Source organism: Micromys minutus, assembly GCF_963924665.1.
Source record: "Micromys minutus genome assembly, chromosome: 21".
Lineage (NCBI taxonomy): Eukaryota > Metazoa > Chordata > Mammalia > Rodentia > Muridae > Micromys > Micromys minutus.
Genome location: NC_137956.1, coordinates 50,265,395 through 50,283,923, shown reverse-complemented (window position 1 = coordinate 50,283,923; position 18,529 = coordinate 50,265,395). Strand labels below are relative to the sequence as shown.

The 18,529-nt window shown below is 48.7% G+C and overlaps 1 protein-coding gene across 1 annotated transcript; it reads left to right on the top strand.

Moving 5' to 3' along the window:
• Positions 1–12,098: 12,098 nt before the first annotated feature.
• On the top strand, positions 12,099–18,081 carry LYZL4 (lysozyme like 4; the record flags this gene model as incomplete). The annotated part of the gene is made up of 4 exons (XM_080934758.1): positions 12,099–12,237; positions 12,337–12,486; positions 13,395–13,473; positions 18,012–18,081. 4 exons carry the CDS (start codon positions 12,099–12,101, stop codon positions 18,079–18,081), a joined length of 438 nt encoding a protein of 145 aa, XP_080790884.1.
• Positions 18,082–18,529: the final 448 nt, after the last annotated feature.

Below are 18,529 nucleotides of genomic sequence, written 5' to 3'. Positions count from 1 at the left end.
ATGCACATGCATGCGCACACTCAGATGTTTGATGTTCCTAAACCCAGAACCTTCCAGCATGTCTCCAGTTGCGATCACGGTTTTACTGAGCTCTGGCTGGGCCTGGCTTCAGCACGACATTTCATGATAAATTCATCAAAGCCACAGAAGCCATTTCTTTATAAATCACCCTGGTACTTGGTATTATTCATTCTTTGCCACTAACTTGTTGGGCGCAGTTAGCTTCTGCAGGAAGTGGGGGCTCCATCCACCTCACTGAGCCCAGTGAGCCCCGGTCATACTCTATTCCCTCTGAGTCCTGATTGGTCTTAAAGTATGAGAGACTTTTCCCATTGTGAAACCCTTACAGCTGGGTTGTGTTGTGTGGTGCCACTCACACAAAGTAACAGAGAGAGAGGGGGGGGGAGGGAGGGAGGGAGAGAGAGAGAGAAAGAGAGGAGAGGGTGAGAGAGAGAGAGGGGGGGGAGGGAGGGAGAGAGAGAGAGAGAGAGAGAGAGAGAGAGAGAGAGCGAGCGCCAGGCCACCATTCAACTTCTTTCTTTTTCCTTCTGACCTGGGGGCCCCCACCTCACCTCAGTTAATTCTCCATGAACACCAAAAGCTGTTCTTCATCAATACCATGAGAGCCTTTTAATCTGTTGACATCGACAGCGAAGACCGACCTCACACTAATACAGTATCCTTGTGATGACCAGCGCCAACTTGACAGGCTCTAGATCACCTGGGAGACTAGCTTCTGGGCTCGCTGTGAGGGGTTGTCTCGATTTGGTTAATTGAGGTGGGGAGATGAATGGTAAAAGTGAACAGTACTGTTTTCTAATCTGGGTCCTGAATTGCAAAAAGGAGGAAAGGATGCTGAGCTTAGCAGTCTCGGGTCAAGCTTTCCAGGTGTAGGTGCCTCCAACTTTGAACCAAACAACCCCCTTTCCTTACATTGTCTTTATCAGGGTATTTTAATCACAGAAGTAGAAAAAGCACCGAATACAGTTCTCTAAGCCTGGCTCGGTGGGACCCAGAGAATTCATGTCATATATCAAGGACACATGGAAGACACACTTGAAGAGCTGTGGTCAAACATCCTTGAAGAAACAGCCAGGAGAAGTGGTAACTTAAGGGTTCATTGGAAAGTCATTTGTGTCGGATGGGGTTTTGGTGGGGCAAACACATGAAGGAGTGTTTTCCTGAAGCAGACACAGGCAAAAGGATGTTCTTTCAAGTACACGAAATGACATGAGATGAAGGATTCTTTGCTAACAACACACATGTATCATACACCTTACATTGAGCTCCTCCATTTGTCTTGACTCCATAGAGAGAAATGCACCAAAAAACTTGTGGTGCTGTGCTGGCGGTTTCCCGCCGCCTCCTCGAACTCTGACTGGTTGGCAGAGTGATGTCAGCTGATACAGACACACGTGGAGTTTTAAGACAATCACATGCTAAGGCAAGACACGTGGTGAGGCAAGGCCCGTGGAGGACTCGTGATGTTTGGAGGGAGAATACCTAGGACTCAATGGGCTGTGGGGGAGGCTTGCTTGTAGAGCTTTTGCTGTGCAGCACTTCTTGGTCTCCGACAGTCACTTTGTTGAGAGGCACAGCCAAGAACTTCTGTCGTCCCTAATGGTCCTGGTTCCTCCTAAATACAGACTCATCCCAAGATGGCAAATCCCACAGCTGTGGCATTTCAGGCTGGAGCAAAAGATGATGAAACCTTCATAGAATTTCCCTTGAGTACCATTGGTCCCACGTAGGCCGTGCGTCTGACCCTGAAGCGATCCCTGTAGCTAGGGGAATGCAAGGCACGGATTGGCCCATCTTGGGGTCATGTGCTCCAACCTTGAGTGAGAGGCTGTAATGGAAAGTGTATCATCAGGGGAAGAGCAAAAGGTGTGGGAAGCCAACAGAAATCTACCTCAGGCTCATCAAGGAAAGGATTAGAGCTGAAACTGTAGACATAATGTCTCAGGGTCGAACTTACTGTGTAAGCTGAGGGTGGCTTTGAATACCCAATCTTCCTGCCTCTACCTGCTGTTGAGCTACTGAGTTTATGGATACGTATATACCAGCACACTCGGTTGGTGTTCTTGCAGATTGTCACTGGTCTCCAGAACTTCACAAAGTGTGAACTGAGTACCTTCCTGTGTTCCATGGTACCTTGCTTTGGCCACAAAGGGCTGACTGGTGCCTATCTAGAGAGCCAGTTCCCGTCTAAGCAGCCCCAGTTTGCCTACAACTACTTGGCTTAGGCAAGAAAAGGCCCTTTGGAAGCTGCTCCTCACAGTGGCTCTGAGGCTTCTCACAAGCTGGTATTTTGCTGCTAATCCCCAGCCCGGGCTCGAAGTGGGCACTGTTGACAAGAGATGATGTCAATTTGGCTGATAGGTGACTGGAGAGCAAACAAGGGCTGGTGGTAGAATCCCCGACTTCCTGAGCATCCACAATCAGAAATGCACTGAAGTTGAAAACACACAAAGACCTACGCCCCTGCCCTTTGCATGTGCTGGGAGATGAGGCCATCCCTGATTTCCCTGTCAGTCTGCATTGTGGATTTTAACTGGGCCCAAAACCTGCCTGGCATTTTGCTCATTTTCCTGATCTATAGGACTCAAAGGCTGGTCCAGAGCTTCTTAGACTTCTGTGTGAATACAAACTACTCCAACCACTCCCGTGTGTGTGTGTGTGTGTGTGTGTGTATGTGTGTGTGTGTGTTGTGTCGTGTCTCTCTGTGAGTCTGTGTGTGTCTATGTCTGTCTCTCTCTCTGTGAGTCCGTGTGTGTGTGTGTGTGTGTGTGTGTGTGTGTGTGTGTAAGAGAGAGGGAGGCTGACATCTTGTATCTTCCTTGATCACTGTCCACTTTTTTTTTTTTTTTTTTTTTTTGTGAGACATGAGGTCTTTCTTCAAAGCTGGAGCTCATGAGTTTGCCCAGTGAGCTCCAGGGATCTCCCTGTCTCCATCTCCTGGCATTGGGTTTCTGCTTCTACATGGGTACTGGGATCCCAAAGCAGGTCCTCATGAGCAAGCATTTTCCTGAACAAGCACAAAAGCAGCTGTGGGTATAGATTGGATACCCTTGTGGTTCTGACAGAAGGGTCCACCCTTATGTTCTGAGTCACGTGGGTGGGTGACTGGATCCTGCAACCATTAGGTCTCCCACAAAGTGGGGTAGTGGGAGTTACAAGTTCTCAGGTCCCCCGGGAAAGGCTTGTCACCAGTACCATGCAGCATGGCCCCCAGCATACCTCTAGGCTTTGATGCATGATCTTCAGGCTCCCATTAGCTTTTCAGATCCAAAAGTCCAAACATGAAACTGTAAGTCTGATTCCTAAGATTATTATGTATTGTGTGTGTGTGTGTGTGTGTGTGTGAGTGTGTGGGTGTGTGGGTGTGGGTCTTTGTACGTATGGTACACATATAGAGGTCAGAGGATGATAGGTTGTTGGTCCTCGGGCTCCTTCCACCTCTTGCTTGAGACAGCATCTCTCATTGGCCTGGAACTTTGCCATATGAGCTAGTCTAGTTGGGCCACAAGTTTTTAGAGAGCTGCCTGCCTCCCACTGCACAGTGTTGGAACTACAGGTGTTTTCTGGCTTTCTCAAACTCTGACCCCTAGGTTTGCAAGGTAAGTCTTCACTGACTTCCCCCCAGGTCTTCAATATAATATGTAGTTAGTTACTGACTGTCCCCCAGGTCTTCAGTGTGATAAGTAGTTAGTTAGTTAGTTAGTTAGTTAGTTAGTTGACTCACGGCCTTGTGACCCTGTGTTTCTCTCCTGCTGTGGGAAGCAGTGACTTCATGCTGTTGGTCAAGTGACTGAATTTGCATTTTAGTCTTTGGAAGGTGATTGTATTAGGAGAAAGCCATCGGGTAAAGACAAGCATTCCTTAGAGTCAGTTCATTTGTTCATCCTTCATTTGTTCATTCTTCATTCATTCATTTATTCTTCATCACCTGGTTTAGGGCTTTGAAATAACTGAAAATCCTTCTCTTGCCCCTCCAACTGCCTGCCAGCTGCTTAGTTCTTCCAGGATAGGGTACAAGGGTTGCAGAGGTGGGAGTGCACCTCAAGTGTATCTCATATGGATTCACGACTCCTTTTTAGTGGCACCACAATCAAGCCATGTCCTGTCTTCCTACAACCCGATGCTGAATGCCTTCAGTGCACCTTGGAGGGCTCTCTGGGGGAGGCGGCCCTATGTTTTTTGCTCATTCCTTTTGTGATTCAGCTCCTGAGACTGAAGAACTTCAGGGACCAGAGTGGCATTTCTGCCTCCCACCTTGCCAAGTCGTGACAGGCCTCCTGTCTATTCCCTGTGCAGTATTTCTCTTGGCACAGCCTGAGGTCTTTCTTCTTCTTGGCACTGCGTCATGGGTAGCTGAGGGAAGCTTTGTCTCCACGTGGGCAGCAAAAATAATGTCCATAAAAGATAATATCTTTACCTCCGTCTGCCTGTAGTGGCCTTTCTTCAGGCTCTGAACACACTCCTCTTTAGACCAACTTTTTTTTTTTTTTAAGATTTATTTATTTACTTTATGTATGCAAGTACATTGTCACTGTCTTCAGACACACCAGAAGAGGGCATCAGATCCCATTACAGATGGTTGTGAGCCACCATGTGGTTGCTGGGAATTGAACTCAGGACCTCTGGAAGAGCATCCAGTGCTCTAACCGCTGAGCCATCTCTCCAGCTCCAGACCAACTCTTAGTGAGTGCTCTCGACCATCCGGACACTAGCTTGGTAGTCTGAGCCTGGCATGCAACACCACAGCCAAGCATGTTTTGATACGAAAAGAAAGGCATGGCAGCCAACCCGGATCCCTCAGAGCCCCTAGGGACTCTCAGCATCGAGAAACAGTATCTGACTAAAGGGGGTTCGTGTGACATAGTCTGGGGGCGGTGTCTGCTGACTGTTGGTGCCTCTGGGACCCCTCACTGGAAGGCAAACTTCTTGCTTACATAGCTGGGTTTATAGAAGAAGCAAAGATGGCTCAGAAGAGACCCTGTCATGAGGATATCCTTGTCAGACTGTCCTCTCTGTTCCTTCTGTTGCAGCTGGTCACAGCCGGTCTAGGCACCAGCTAAGGGCGAGTTCCACCTGCTTTGAAACGATCTCTGTCCTCCACTGAAACAACACTGGGGTTTGTTTAAGGTGGTTTTAGTTGCAGTCCCGACCTTCTTTCTTTTGGACCTCTGAGTTCTGGTTGGGGTCTGTCAGTCTTGCACATGTGTGAATGTGCTGGTCTGAGGGCGTTTGCCCATCAGCCCCCAGCTCCACCGGGGCCCCTTGGGCACAGCAGTGTGAGCTTGCCCTGAAGGGCGCCACGCTGTGTGACAGGGTTCCGACCGACATCTGCACAGAGGAAATGACTTTGCAAACAGGGCACGCAGATGCTTTCAGCATGATCTTCGAGTGGGATGGGCCGACTGGCGCACTTTCTGGGCATGTGCTGACACTGTATAGGGGTTGATGCAGATAACAGCCCAGATGCAGATACAATTATAGGCTGAGGTCCCTAAGGACATCAGCTCAGCAGACACAGGCCATCTGTCAGAGAAGGTGCTGGAGATGTCTGGTGAGTGCCCTGTGCTGGGCCACACTTCGGGGCATCTATTCTGTAAGGACAACTGCCCCTCATGGACTTGGGGCTGGGTCCTCAGCAGCTAGATTCCACACTCTCAATTTCTAGGAGGACCTTCAGGCTTAAAATTTCTGCTTTGTTCCCCCTACCCCCATTTTAGAGAGACCCTCTAAAAATCAGCTGTAGACACTGGCATTTCGCTCCTAAATGCTTGGATTGGGCTCCCAAGAGCAAGAGCAGCACCTTCCCAACAACTGCCACCCAGGCCCTCATCTGAAGTACCACACATGTCCTCTATAGCTCCTTTATCTTCTTTTGTTCTGTGTGCATGTGTGTGCTTTTATGTGCATACATGTGGAGGCTAGCAGTTGACACCGGGTACCTTCCTCAGTTTCTCTCCAGGTTGTCTTTTGAGCTGGGCTCAGTGAATCTGGAGCTCACTGATTGGCTAGGCTGGCCAGCCAACCAGCTCTGGGGATGCACCTGTGTGGGCCATTTCTGTCCTGCACCCAGTGACAGGGTTAGAGACGTGAGCTGCAGGGTTGGTTAAGAAGGTACTGAGGATCGAATCCAGGCCCTCATGCTTGCATGGGAGGCACTTTGCCAACAGAAAAAAAGATTACAGCCTGTCTTCGGCTTTAGTCTACTCAGTTAAGTGTGGGTTCCGGTCCCCTCCATTCTTCCTGACTCTTCTGTTTCCAGAACATTGACATTCAGCTGCCTGTCTTCGTGATGCTTTTGGTTAAACATTTCTGTCAAGAGTGACCCCAGGTGCTGCTGTGCGCTGTTCGGGTTGCACAGTATTGATCTCTGTCCCACTGCTGTGGGTGCCACATCTCTCCCTGGCTATGCCCCCACCCCATCAGGTCTCCACCCCTGGCCACGCCCCCACTCGGTGCCGGTGCGCTGGGGTCTGCTCTGCACACTGAGTGCTGATTTCTGTGCCTGAGCTCTGCCTGCTGTCCATATTGTTGTCATCATTGTGAGGCATCTCCTCACTCAGTATTTTGTGGAGCATTGTTCTTCCTCATCTCTTGGGCTGATCACCTTATGACTGGGCAGGACAGGAAGGGGCGGGACTTGGGTAGGGCTCTGGGGATTTGCCATCAGGATGTGGAAGGAGGAGAAAGCCAGGGCGTGACCAAGATGGCAGGTAACTGACCGCGTGGCTGGGAAGTTGACTAAGACTAGCATTGTTGGGTTACAGTAGATCAGGATTTTCCCAGCTATACTGCAAGAAGCTTAAAATAAATACAAGGTCTCTATGTCATTTTTCAGGAACAAGGGCAGGTGGAGAAAAGCCCATTCTTTCGCAATGATGGTTTCCTCTGTTGTATCTAACAAACCCAGAGGGAAGGATTCTCTGGTTCTAAGTGACCCAAAGTGAATCAGAAGGTCCCTTACACAAGTGGGGTCTTAGCGTCTCACATAGCAAGCAAGCGATACTTTCTAGATTTAATGCCTGATCCTAAGTTAGATACCAGGTCATGGTGTATAGATGATTTTTGTCATCTTTGTTTCTCTTTGTTTAGTCAGAGATGACCTCAAACTGCTGATCCTCCTGCCTCAAGCATGCCTGATGAATTCCCAACTGAGCCGCAGGCCCACCCCATTTCCTTGACCCTTTCTTTGCTCTTTCTCTTTTTGTGGGATTTCTTCGCCAGTAGCTGTTTCAGCTGAAGGGGGGCACTCATCTTAAAGGATGGCTTGGCTTCCAAGGCCCAGGGATGACCCCTGCTGGGCTCCTCTGTTCCTCTGGAACCTACCCTTCACTGGGTAGACTAAACCTTGGGCATTTAGGTGTGCTGCTGGCTTCTGCTTGGAGGGGTGGAGCCACAAAGCCATCTGTCCCTCCAATGGCAGTTGAACACTGTGGTACTCATGGGAAGGGGACAGAAGCAGTTTAACTGCTTCCCTATCTTGCTGGTGACTTTCTGCCCATCGTCTAAGACTGGCTGTCCACATCCACTTCTGGTGCAGGCTCTGAGCGGTGTGTACTCTGTGTCTTTGGCCTCAGGATGGAAAACTGAAGCACCCAGAGGAAAAGTAGCCGTTTTGAGGCCACACAGACAGTGGCAAAGGCAAAACCAAGTTGGTTCAGGCAAATCCATGCTGCGGGGGTGGGGGTATTATTTTTAGCAATAAACAGTTGAGACTTCAAAGGCCTTTTAGCCCCACCTTGGTTCTGCTATGACAGCCCACAGCAGTCATCAGACAGGACAGAAATGAGAAGGAATGGTTTCTTTCCAAAAGGGCCATTGCAATGACAGCTGCTGTGTTTGGCTCCTTTGCTGTGTCTACTGGTCCTTGCCCTTAACTGGAATGGGGCCTGCTTCCCAGGATGCTCCAGTAACCCTCTGTGTATGTACTGGTTTCCACAGACAAACACATCTGTGCAAACAGCAATGGGGTATATAGGGAGGCAGAGGTTCTAGAAGCCAGCCAACCCAAATACGTCTCTGTTCTCTTCTGAGGAGATATGTCTCTTGGCTAGAGAGAGTCTTTAGGGGTGTGCTAGCCCAAGTTGATCCTCGAAAGCTATTTAGAAGTTCATCAAATTGCATGCTGCTCTCTGGTATGAGTAGCAACAAATACTCTGTCACCTGGTGTCCCCGCAGTGCTGACCTGACAGCTTAGGTGAGTGTAAGGCTGAGGCAGGTGGCTAAGCACACTGGGCATGGTCTGTCACTCCAGCTTAAGGTCATGATAAGCACAGGTTGAGTACTTTGAGAAACTTGGTAAGTTTTTTAGATCTTGACAGTCAAGAAGGGAGGTGTAGGGGATGACACTGTTCTGACATTGTCCCACTTTAAAGCAACGGAAACTCCAAGTGATACACACTGTTGTATATGGTATACAATACACTCACATGTGCACACACACACATACACTCATACATGCCACACACATGTATATTATACACACACACACACAACACACTGTAGTTGGTAATGTTTAAGAAAGACCAACGCTGAAGGTTGCTGATGTACTTATGAGTCTAAGCAGAAGTGTTTGTACTGGTTTAGTTTTCTTTTCTTTTGTGTATTTCTACTCATATAAATCAATCACATAATTACCAGTTTTAACTGAGCCAGCCAGAACTGCTTCCATGTTCCTACCAGCCAATTTATCCTCTCCTGTCTTAAGGTCTCTTATCGTTTGAAACCTAACAATAACCCAAGCTGACATTTTCATGTCCTAGATTAGGGGACTTAGATCCAAAAAGAGAGCAGCCTTGATCCTGGGCCTTTTGAGTAGACAGGCTAACAAAGGGCTTTTCTGTCCTGTTCCACCAATGGTAATACTGTGGCAGGCTGAGTAATGCCCTGGAAAATGTGTCTCTGCCATCACCCTTGGGATATCAAAATGTGTTACTAGCAAATAGATTTTCAGATATGATTAAGGTTGAGTACCTCGAAGTCTGGCTGGACTGATCTAGTGACAAAAACCGTCAGAATAGTGGAAGAGACAGCCTTCAGAGGTGATCTGAGGGGTGAGGGTAGAATGGAGTCCTGGTGGGAGGAATTTGGACTCACCCTTGATGTCTTTGGTGACCGGGAAGGGAACAGAGTGAGAAGTGCAGGCAGCCCTCAGCAGTGAGGGTGGCCTTCGGGCTGTGTGAACAAGGAAAGGACCCTCTTTACTGTCTCCAGAAGGAGCCTGGCCCTGCAGGCACCCAGCTCTGACTCTCCTGAGGCCCACGTCAGACTTCTCACACATACCGTGGCAATGGCTGATTGCTAATATGGTTTCAGTGGTGATGGTGGATTCCTTCTCTTTTTAGAACATTCTGGTTCACAGATGTCATAGAGAAGGTTCTAGAAGAGTTTCTCATGGAGCAGGATCGATGGTGTAGAAACTCTTGGGTGAAGACAAATGAGTTACTAAGAAGTTGGCATCTGAGAAAGCCCGGAGGACCCAGTGCCGGCAGAGTAGCCAGCCTTCAAGCACCGTGGACTCCCTGCCAGGCTGGTAGGTGGGCCTTTGTGGGCAGGAGCAGAAACAGGCAGAGGACATCTGGCTGTAGAGCACATTTGTCAGCAAAGTCCCCTTTTGGTCATCTGGAGACACGTTTTGAAAGGGTAAGCTTGCTCACTCTTTCAACAAGATCAGCGAGAACCATCAAGGTACTGGGCACTGGCCTCTGGGGAGGAGACAGTGTCAGGCAAGCTTTCTGCATGAGACTAGGCCGTAAGCAAGAGAACACACCAACCAAGAGATTGCTGCTAGGAGTGTCTTACAAAGACAACCAAGCCACCTTCCTCAATGGGCCAGTGGTCATTGGAGTAGTCATGTAGGTGGAAGGAACAGTCAGCCCAAAGGACCCATGGTGGGAGGGGCGTGGCCCAGGGACCGCATGTCAGGAGCCTGTAGAAAAAGAGAAAAGCGGGAGGAAGGGTCTGGGGAGGCCTGGGGTCAGACTGAAGTGGGGCTCAGGGACCAGATCAGGAGGAACTGGGCAGATGGTATGTGGAAGATGTTGGAAAACCATGATTAGTCAGAGATGGTGGCGACCTGGGCTAGCATAGTGGCAGGCAGGTGAGGGGTGGGTAGGCTTTAGAACAGCATTCGTGCTTCTGCTGAGTTAGCCGCTCGAGGGAGGGAAGAGCTGAGAATGTGCCTAGCCTGAGAAAGACTGATGTTTCCTGGAATGCTGTTTGCATGGCTGGCAAGTGTCAATACAGGCTTTCTCCTCATGCACAGAAACTCAGTTATTAACGAAGACCTGGGGTGTGCAGCCAGGACTCAGAACGAGGCTGTCCCGAGCATGTAGTGTTTGCTGCACCAAACTCGTTTTCTCAGCACAATTAGGCAAGAGGTGTCTTCCTCTGTGTGACAGGCAATGGCACTGAAGCACAGCAAAGCTGAATAGCTTGTGGGGTCACTGCTGGGGTCACTGCATCCCAGCAGCTGAGAGCAAAGCAGCTCTTAAGACCCAGGCTATCTGAGAACCAAGGTACGGCCTCCCGAGACAGTGGTCAGGTACACAGCTAACCACACAGCGGGATTAAACATGTTTGCCACCTTTGCCCACTTAAAGGTCTCATCTAAGCTGTTAGTTCATAGTAGAGAGCCATTTTATTCTTCAGAGGACATTTTGCTTGGTACAGAGGGACCAAAGACGGAAAGCTTTATTTGTGGCTCTGGTTTGAAGGCCGTGAGGTGACTGCTCACATTTATAAAACCTCAAGGTGACTTGTCATATCATATCTGCAACCAGGAAGCAGAGAACAGGAAGTGGGGGCTGGTGTCAGCTCTCAAAGTCTCTAAGCCTTCCGGAAACAGCATCAGCACTTGGGCCAATGGTTCAAGCCCAAGAGTCTAAGGGCAACAGTTCACACCCAAGCCACCCTCTAGGTGTGTGTGCCAGATCTCTAATACACAAAACAACTCCCAACATAGCTCAAGCCATGGCTGCAGGTCCTGGGAGGAGACTGTCACCCGGAGAGTGGAGAGAATACATATGTGTGAGTGGCAATGCACCAGCCTGAGGCCACTGTCCACTGGTCTATAGTGACAGAGTGTGGGGTACACTGGGAGGAGGCTGAACCCTACTTTCCAGTCAGATATTTGCTTTGAGGCATGGGTCAACGACCAAAACCAGGATTCTCATTTCCCTAGGGGTCAAGGAAGGGACTTTGGGCAGCAAAGTCTTGGCAGGAGAAGGGAGACCTCAGGAGGGGTCAGTCAGTCTTCAGGACTTGTGCGGGGGTGGGGGTGGGGCAGAAGATGTCCAGTGGTTTGGTGAGGGATGGTGTGTGTGGGCCCTGTGACTAGGGAAGGCACCAAGGTGAGGCTAGAAGGTGTGTAGTGAAAGGGGCATGGCCCCTGCAGACCAGCCCAGGCAGGGTGTCTGTGATGGTTTTCAGGGGCGGAGTTGGCTTCCTCTTGATGGAAGCTCATCAAGGGTAAAGTCAGGCCCTAGAGGGCTTGGGAAACGGAGCTTAGGTGTGTGGCCTTGTGCAAGAAACAAGGAGCCAGCAGCATCTCTAGGTGACATCTTGAAGAAGGCAGCATGGGCCTGTGCCCACAGAAGGTCTTAAGTGGTGTCCGCAGAAGTGGAGGATGAGGTCAGCTATCCGAGAGACCATCATCTTTACAGACCAGCAAGTGGAGGTTCTGTGAGGCCAGCGGCTTGTCCTCTGGGGCTGTCCCCAGAGTTGACAGCCAGGGAGGTCAGAGGAGGTTCTAACAGGAAACCTGGGACTAAGGCTGTTGAGGCCTCAACTTGCAGGCTAAATGGCAGCAGTGGAGATCCTTCAGCACAGCCCGAATGGCCGTGCTCGGCAATGTACATGCAGTATCTCCTCCCCTTCCTCCTCTTCCTCTTTCACCTTCCTGGTTCTCATCCCCTTTCTTTCCATCTCTTCCTTCTTTTCTCACTCTTCCTGGCCGCCCCCCTCTCCAGTGCCTCTCTTTCCCCTGGAAGGCCCAATGGCCCCGTGACCTTGGAAGGCGCTGCCTGAGACTCTCTGTTCAGCTGGGACCCACAGCCCCGAGTCAGCAGGGCCTGGGGAAGATGCAGCTGTGCCTGGTGCTTCTCCTCATCGGCTACTTGCTGACTCCGATCGGTGCTGCCATCTTGGGGCGCTGCACGGTGGCCAAGAAGCTCTACGAAGGGGGCTTGAATTATTTTGAGGGCTACAGCCTTGAGAACTGTGAGTAGGAACCTTTCAGACCCCCCTCTCTCCTCACCCCTGCCATCTCGTCCCCTACCACCACCATCTTCTCACCCCACATGCTGTTCCACCTCTTAGGGGTGTGCCTGGCTTATTTTGAGAGCAAGTTCAACCCCTCAGCTGTCTATGAGAACTCACAAGATGGCTCCACAGGCTTCGGCCTCTTTCAGATTCGTGACAGTGAATGGTGCGACCATGGCAAGAACCTCTGCAGAGTGTCCTGCACTGGTGGGTCCCTTTCTCTCCAGTCCCCCTGGGTAGAACCCATATGTTTGCAGGAGACAGGGAAAGGGAACTGGCTGTGTCTGCAGCCCCTGGGAGGCAGAATGCTCGCTAGCCTGCTGGGCATGAGAGAAGGGGTGTGTGAGCCTGGGAACAGAAAATGATAAAAGCCAGTGGGCCCAGAAAGTGCTGGGATCTCTGGGATGTGGAAAGGAGGGGCAGGCAACAGAGCTCAGGCAGCTGGAGAGGAGGAAAAGATTGCTCTGTCTGGCCCTATGCCACCCATGAATGTCCACTAGCTCCCTGAGGGGAGTCATACTGTCACCATGACAGATCGGAAGTGGATGTAAGGAGGAGACAGGAAAAGCCCACAGAGGGCATGTCTGCCTCTCCTAAGGGACCTAAGAATCTCTAGCTGTGAGGAAGCAGCTGGCCAGGGTCCTCGCCTGTGTCCTGTGAGCTTCAGGGAGCTTTGTCAGGAGTTTTCCTAAGCCCTTGGCAGGTGTTAGTTCAGTTAATGCTCACGGCAGACTCTGAGGTGTAGATACCCATTCCACAAACAGGCAAATTGGGGCCCAGGAAGAGCGAGTCCACAGCCAAGACTGCATGGCTGATGAGTGGATGGTGGGTGAAACTGGAGGCAGACATAAGTGAAAAGTGGGTCCCGGGTCAGGGCTACACAAGAGGCTAGGCAAGGCATCCCTGACAGCTGAGGTGTCAGTCCCAGCATCCTCGGGCCTCAGCAAAGAGGGCATTTCCTGCTACTGGTTGATGAGGAGGGTCTAGGGTTTTCAGCCTCTGTGAGTGACAGGCTGTGAGGGCAAGCAGTGGGAAGGGAGGTTGTAGGATGTAGAGAGAGATACGCTTGCTGTCATTGGATGCCACGTCATCAACCTACTCCATTTCCTTTGTAGCTTTACTGAATCCAAACTTAAAGGATACAATCGAGTGTGCCAAGAAAATCGTGAAAGGAAAAAAAGGCATGGGAGCATGGTGAGTGGGTGTCCTGTAGCTCGTGCTGGAGGCTGAACAAGGCTGTGACCAAATCCCTGTCAGAAGCAACTGAAGACAGAAGGGAACCCATGTTTCTTGGCTCACAGTTTGTGGGGGCACAGTCTGTCATGGCAGGAGTGTGTGAAGTGCCTGGCCCCACGAGAGGCACAGTCAAGGAGTGACAAGCAGTGAAAGATGGTTATCAGCTATGTTTTCCATTTGGACAACTTGTGGGCTGGTGTTGCCCACATGATTCAGGGTGGGCCGTCCCTGCTCAGTAGAACCTCTCTGGAAGCATTTTCACGAAGGCCCTCAGAGGTGTGTTTTCTAGGTGATGCTAAAGGTCTGTGATTCACCATCATAGCTCACATTAATAACATATATATTCTGTCTGTCTGTCTGTCTGTCTGTCTGATGTCTGTGCATGTGTGTATTTGTGCATGTGAAGGCTAGGTATTGATGTAAGACATCTTCCTCACTTGCCCTTCACCTCGTTTTTGTGAGACAGGGTTTCCCATGGAACCTGAAGTCTGCTGATCCAGTTGGATTGACTGACCGGTGAGCTCCAGGGACCCTCTCCTTTTGTGTCTGCTCCCCATATCGGAGATTTGCCACTGTGTTTGCCTTTTCATTTGGTTTCAAACTCAGGTTCTCATGGTTGCACTGTAAGCATGCCTTTTCTGACTTGGCCTGTCTCAGAGATCAGCATTTTTATCTTTTAGATCCATGTATAAATGTTTAGCTTACATGTATGTATGTGTCCCATATGTGTGCCTTGCATGCATGGAGATCAAAAGAAGTAATCAAATGCCCTGGAACTGAAGTTATGGATGGCTATGAATCACCACGTGAGTTCTAGGAACCAAACTCAGGTGCTCTGAAAGAGCAACCAGTGGTCTAAACTGCTGATATATCTCTTCAGTCCTTTGAGGTCATACCTTTTTATTATTGCTTTAAAAATATTTCTTGTGTCTGCAATCTGATGTTGAATTTAAACTGCAGCCTATATCCCTCTGTATAGTACATGTGTGACAATATCCTGGGACAATGTGAACAATCATTTACTTATCCAAACAGATCAAAGTAACAATTCTACCAAAGACCAGCTTGGCAAACCAATGACTTTCCTAGTGTTATTTCAGGCACAGAGACAGCTCAAAGACATTGTAACATCAAGAATCCCACCCTAATTTCAGTGTGGATTCATTAAAACCATAAACCTTGAGTGATGTGTGCCTTGTAGGCAGAGGGCTAGGTTGGAATTTTTTCCCTCATGAAGCTGTACATGGCTTCTGTAACATTGGAAAAGGAGAAGACTTTGAGAGACTTGTAAGTTTCAGGGACTTTCTGAGACTTGTGAATTGTTCACTTCCTGGATCTTAAGAATCCTCCCTCTGAAAATGGAAATGTTTTAATTCAGAAGATGATAATTGAAAACTGTCATATTATATAATATACCATTTAAAACTTTAATTTATGTATATATCTGGCTATTGTTGGTTTTTTAAATAATTCTGTCCCAAACATTGAACATTTTAGAACTTGCATGTTCTTTCAAGTGTCTGCTTGAAAGATATTCTACATTTTAGAAGTATTTGGTGTATTAAAAAGTTAAAGAGAAAAACCAGGCTTGGTGATGAATACCTACAACCACAGCTTTCAAGAGGCAGAGGCATCATCAACTTTAGTTCAACCTCAGCAATATAGTGGGTCTGAGGTCAGCCTGGACTATATGAGACCCTACTTAAAAATAAAGCAGAACAAAAAGAAATGAATAAATACAAGCTGGAGACACGTGGTGAACTGTCATTTGGAAACTGTCTCACCCCACCAGAATGCTTTCATCTTCTCTGCTCAGCAGCCTAGAAAACCAACAGCAGAGTTTAAGTCTGTTGTTTAAACTTTGTGTTTTTAGCCACATGAAGAAGTGATCATCCTTTTATGTCCTTTTCCGTAAGGTGCTTATTCATCCTTTTGTTACTGCTTACAGTCAAATCCCTGTCAGGAAGTAGCTTAGGGAGAAAAGGTTTATTTTGGGGACTCTGTTCATCATGGTGGGAGGAGTGAGATGGTATGGTGATGTTTGCTCACATGTCTGCAGATTAGGAAACTGAGGGGGGAGAAATGTAGGTACTCCGCTAACTGGCTCCTCCCCTCCTCTTTTTTTTTTGTTTGTTTTGTACACCAGTCAGTGGGGTGGTGTCACCCTGTGTCACCTGTGTCCAAGACAGGATTTACCATGGTTAAACCTCTCAGGAAAGCCACTGTACTTGTGTTTTAAGATGGTTCTAGACCCAGTCAAATGGACCATCAAGATTATCCACCATCTTATGTTTTCTTTTATTCCTACCAACAATTTTAAGGATAAGAAATATTTTAAGTGTGTGTGTGTGTGTGTACACACACACACACACGCAGTTCCTGCAGAGATTAGAAGAGGTAGAAGATTAGAGAGTAGTATAAGATTAGAAGCTGGAGTTCAGGCAGTTTTGAGCTGCCTTGTGGTTGCTGGGAACGGAACTCTGGTCCAGTATATTGCTTTAACTACTGAGACATTTCTTCAGCCCCTTCTTACATAAGTAATGCATCCTTTACAGACTAGGGCTGTGAAATCTTCATCAACCACATCTGGATGAGTTGTTATCTTGGGTTGTCATTAGTGTGTTGACTTTGTGGTGTCTTCATCCTAAAGGAGACCTACCAGTTTCTCAGAATCAAACACATCTGTCTTTTCTCTTGTGGCTTCTGGGTCTGTGTAAAGCCCCCTTCTTAGAAATGTCTTTAAGATTGGAGGAGATGACTCAGTTGGTGAAGTATTTGCCTTGAAATTGTGAGGACAAGACTTTGATTTCCCACAACCCATGTTTACAACTCAGTTAAGTGTGGTGGCATTTCTAATCCCAGCGCTGGGGAGGCAGAGCTGGGTAGAGTCTTGGGACTCACTGGTCAGCCACTTCAGACCAGGAAGAGACCCCTAACTCAAAAAATAAGGTGGACTGTGCCTGAGAAACAACACCTGATTGTATCCTCTGACTTCCATATGCACACCACACACATGGACATCTGCACACTCATGCATACACAAGTGCACACGAATTAAAGGTGTTTTATCCTATAGGCTTCAGAGAACTTCATCCATGTTTTCTCATGTTGGAGCTCTAGATACTTTTACTAAATTAAAAAATTAGAATCTTATGGTTTTGTTTGGATCCCTTTGGCATTGATGTGAATGTGAAGATTGAGGCAGGCAGCAGGGTTTAGTTTGTGCTGTGCCTACTCATTGCTATCAACATTAGGAACTCATTAAAGCGGCCTCATTGCTAACAGGACAGACTTTGCGCAGCACTGGAAATCTCCTTGTTAATGATAACTATCTCCTAAAAGTCTGAGGTTCCTTTCATATGTGGTCTGGGCTTTCTGATTAATTGGTCAGCTTGGCTGAGTCCCATGGATAAACACTAATGAGCTAAGTCATTTTTGTTGCATGGCACTATGAGACAGTATCCTGGGCCATGCTGGCCAAGGGACCTTATTGTCCAGACTCCTGATGAGGCAGGTTCTCAGCCACAAATCCTCTACAGCTCAGACTGAGTCACTCTGCTGTGCTGAGTGGACAAGAGAAAAGAGAAGGTCCCTACAGTGGAAGGGGAACCCCCTTTTACACCATCTGCCCTGGAACTTTATGCTTTCTCTCCCAGCCATTTAATTCCCAGAATGAATGATTCTGAGATGAATTATTAATAAATGCCTAGGTTATAAGCTTCGCCTTGTCCGCTGACTTGCTCTTACCTTGTCCCTTTTATTCTAACCTGGGTTCAGCACTGGGGCTGGTCCTTTCCTCGTCTTCTTCTGACTGTGTTCTCAGGCTTCCTAGTGTGAACCTCTCTTTATTCTATCCTGGCTTCAGCTACCTGCTGCCTCATATCCATCTCCTCAATGTTCCGGGTGAATCTTCCATACTTCTGTTTCCCAGAATCCTTTCTCTTCCTGACGGATATCCCACCTCCTGTCTTCTTCCTTAGCTCATTGGCCATAAGTCGTTTTATTGACAGACATGCTAAAAAGAGATTGTCTCTACACTTCTCCGAGCTGTGAAGAGTCTCGGGTTTTCTGAGAATGTGGGTGTGTGTATTTTTTGGAGCTTCATAACTATGAGGGACCAGGGACCACCCCAGGAAGGGCGAAGAGGGAGAAGGAATTTTAGAGGCTATAGAATGAAGAATGTACACAGATGGCTGGAAGGAGCCCAAGGCCATGGATACTCCTTGGGATCCTGTGCTAGTCAAAGAACTCTGAAGGACTGACTAACACATCACAGGGTAGGGGTGCCCCGGTTGGGTGGGGCTCCTGTGTGAGGCAGGGACAGTGTATGTGTATCATGGAGGAAGCACCTGCATCCACACCAGGGCGAGTGCTAAGAACTTCAAAAGCCTGAGGTCCACACGGGAGAGACTCAGATGTCCCGGGGCCAGGCAGGTCTAGGCAGCATGGCCCTGGGGACCCCAAACTCTGATCACTCTCTGGCCTTCCCTCTGCAGGCCCGTCTGGTCCAGGAACTGCCAGCTGTCTGACATTCTGGGCCGGTGGCTGGATGGCTGTAATCTGTAGGCACCTGAGTGGTCCTACCTCACACGTCAGCCATGTCTTGGGACTGAGGATGCTTTTCCGTTTGCTGCTTCAACCCATCCAGTTATCTCACCACTGATGGCTCCAGATGGAAAAGGACAACAGTCCTCACTTCATCCAGGGGTGCAAGGTGCAGAATAAACCAGCTAATTGCTCAACCTGGGCCTGAAGCCTCTACCTACGATATTATATCGCAAGCAGTATGACTATAACCATTATTCACCGCTTTCATGACTTAGCATTTCTGGTTCCTAGGGGGAGGGTGTGAGATCAGGGGTGTCCGTCCAAAGCAGGGAAGGGAAGAGGAAACACAGTGGAAGCTGAGAGGATCCACAAAAGTGGGGATGAGAGGCTGGGCAAACGATGTCTTCAGAGCCAACTCAGCTGGACTTGGAATCACCTAGGAGACACACCTCTGCATGTGCCTCTG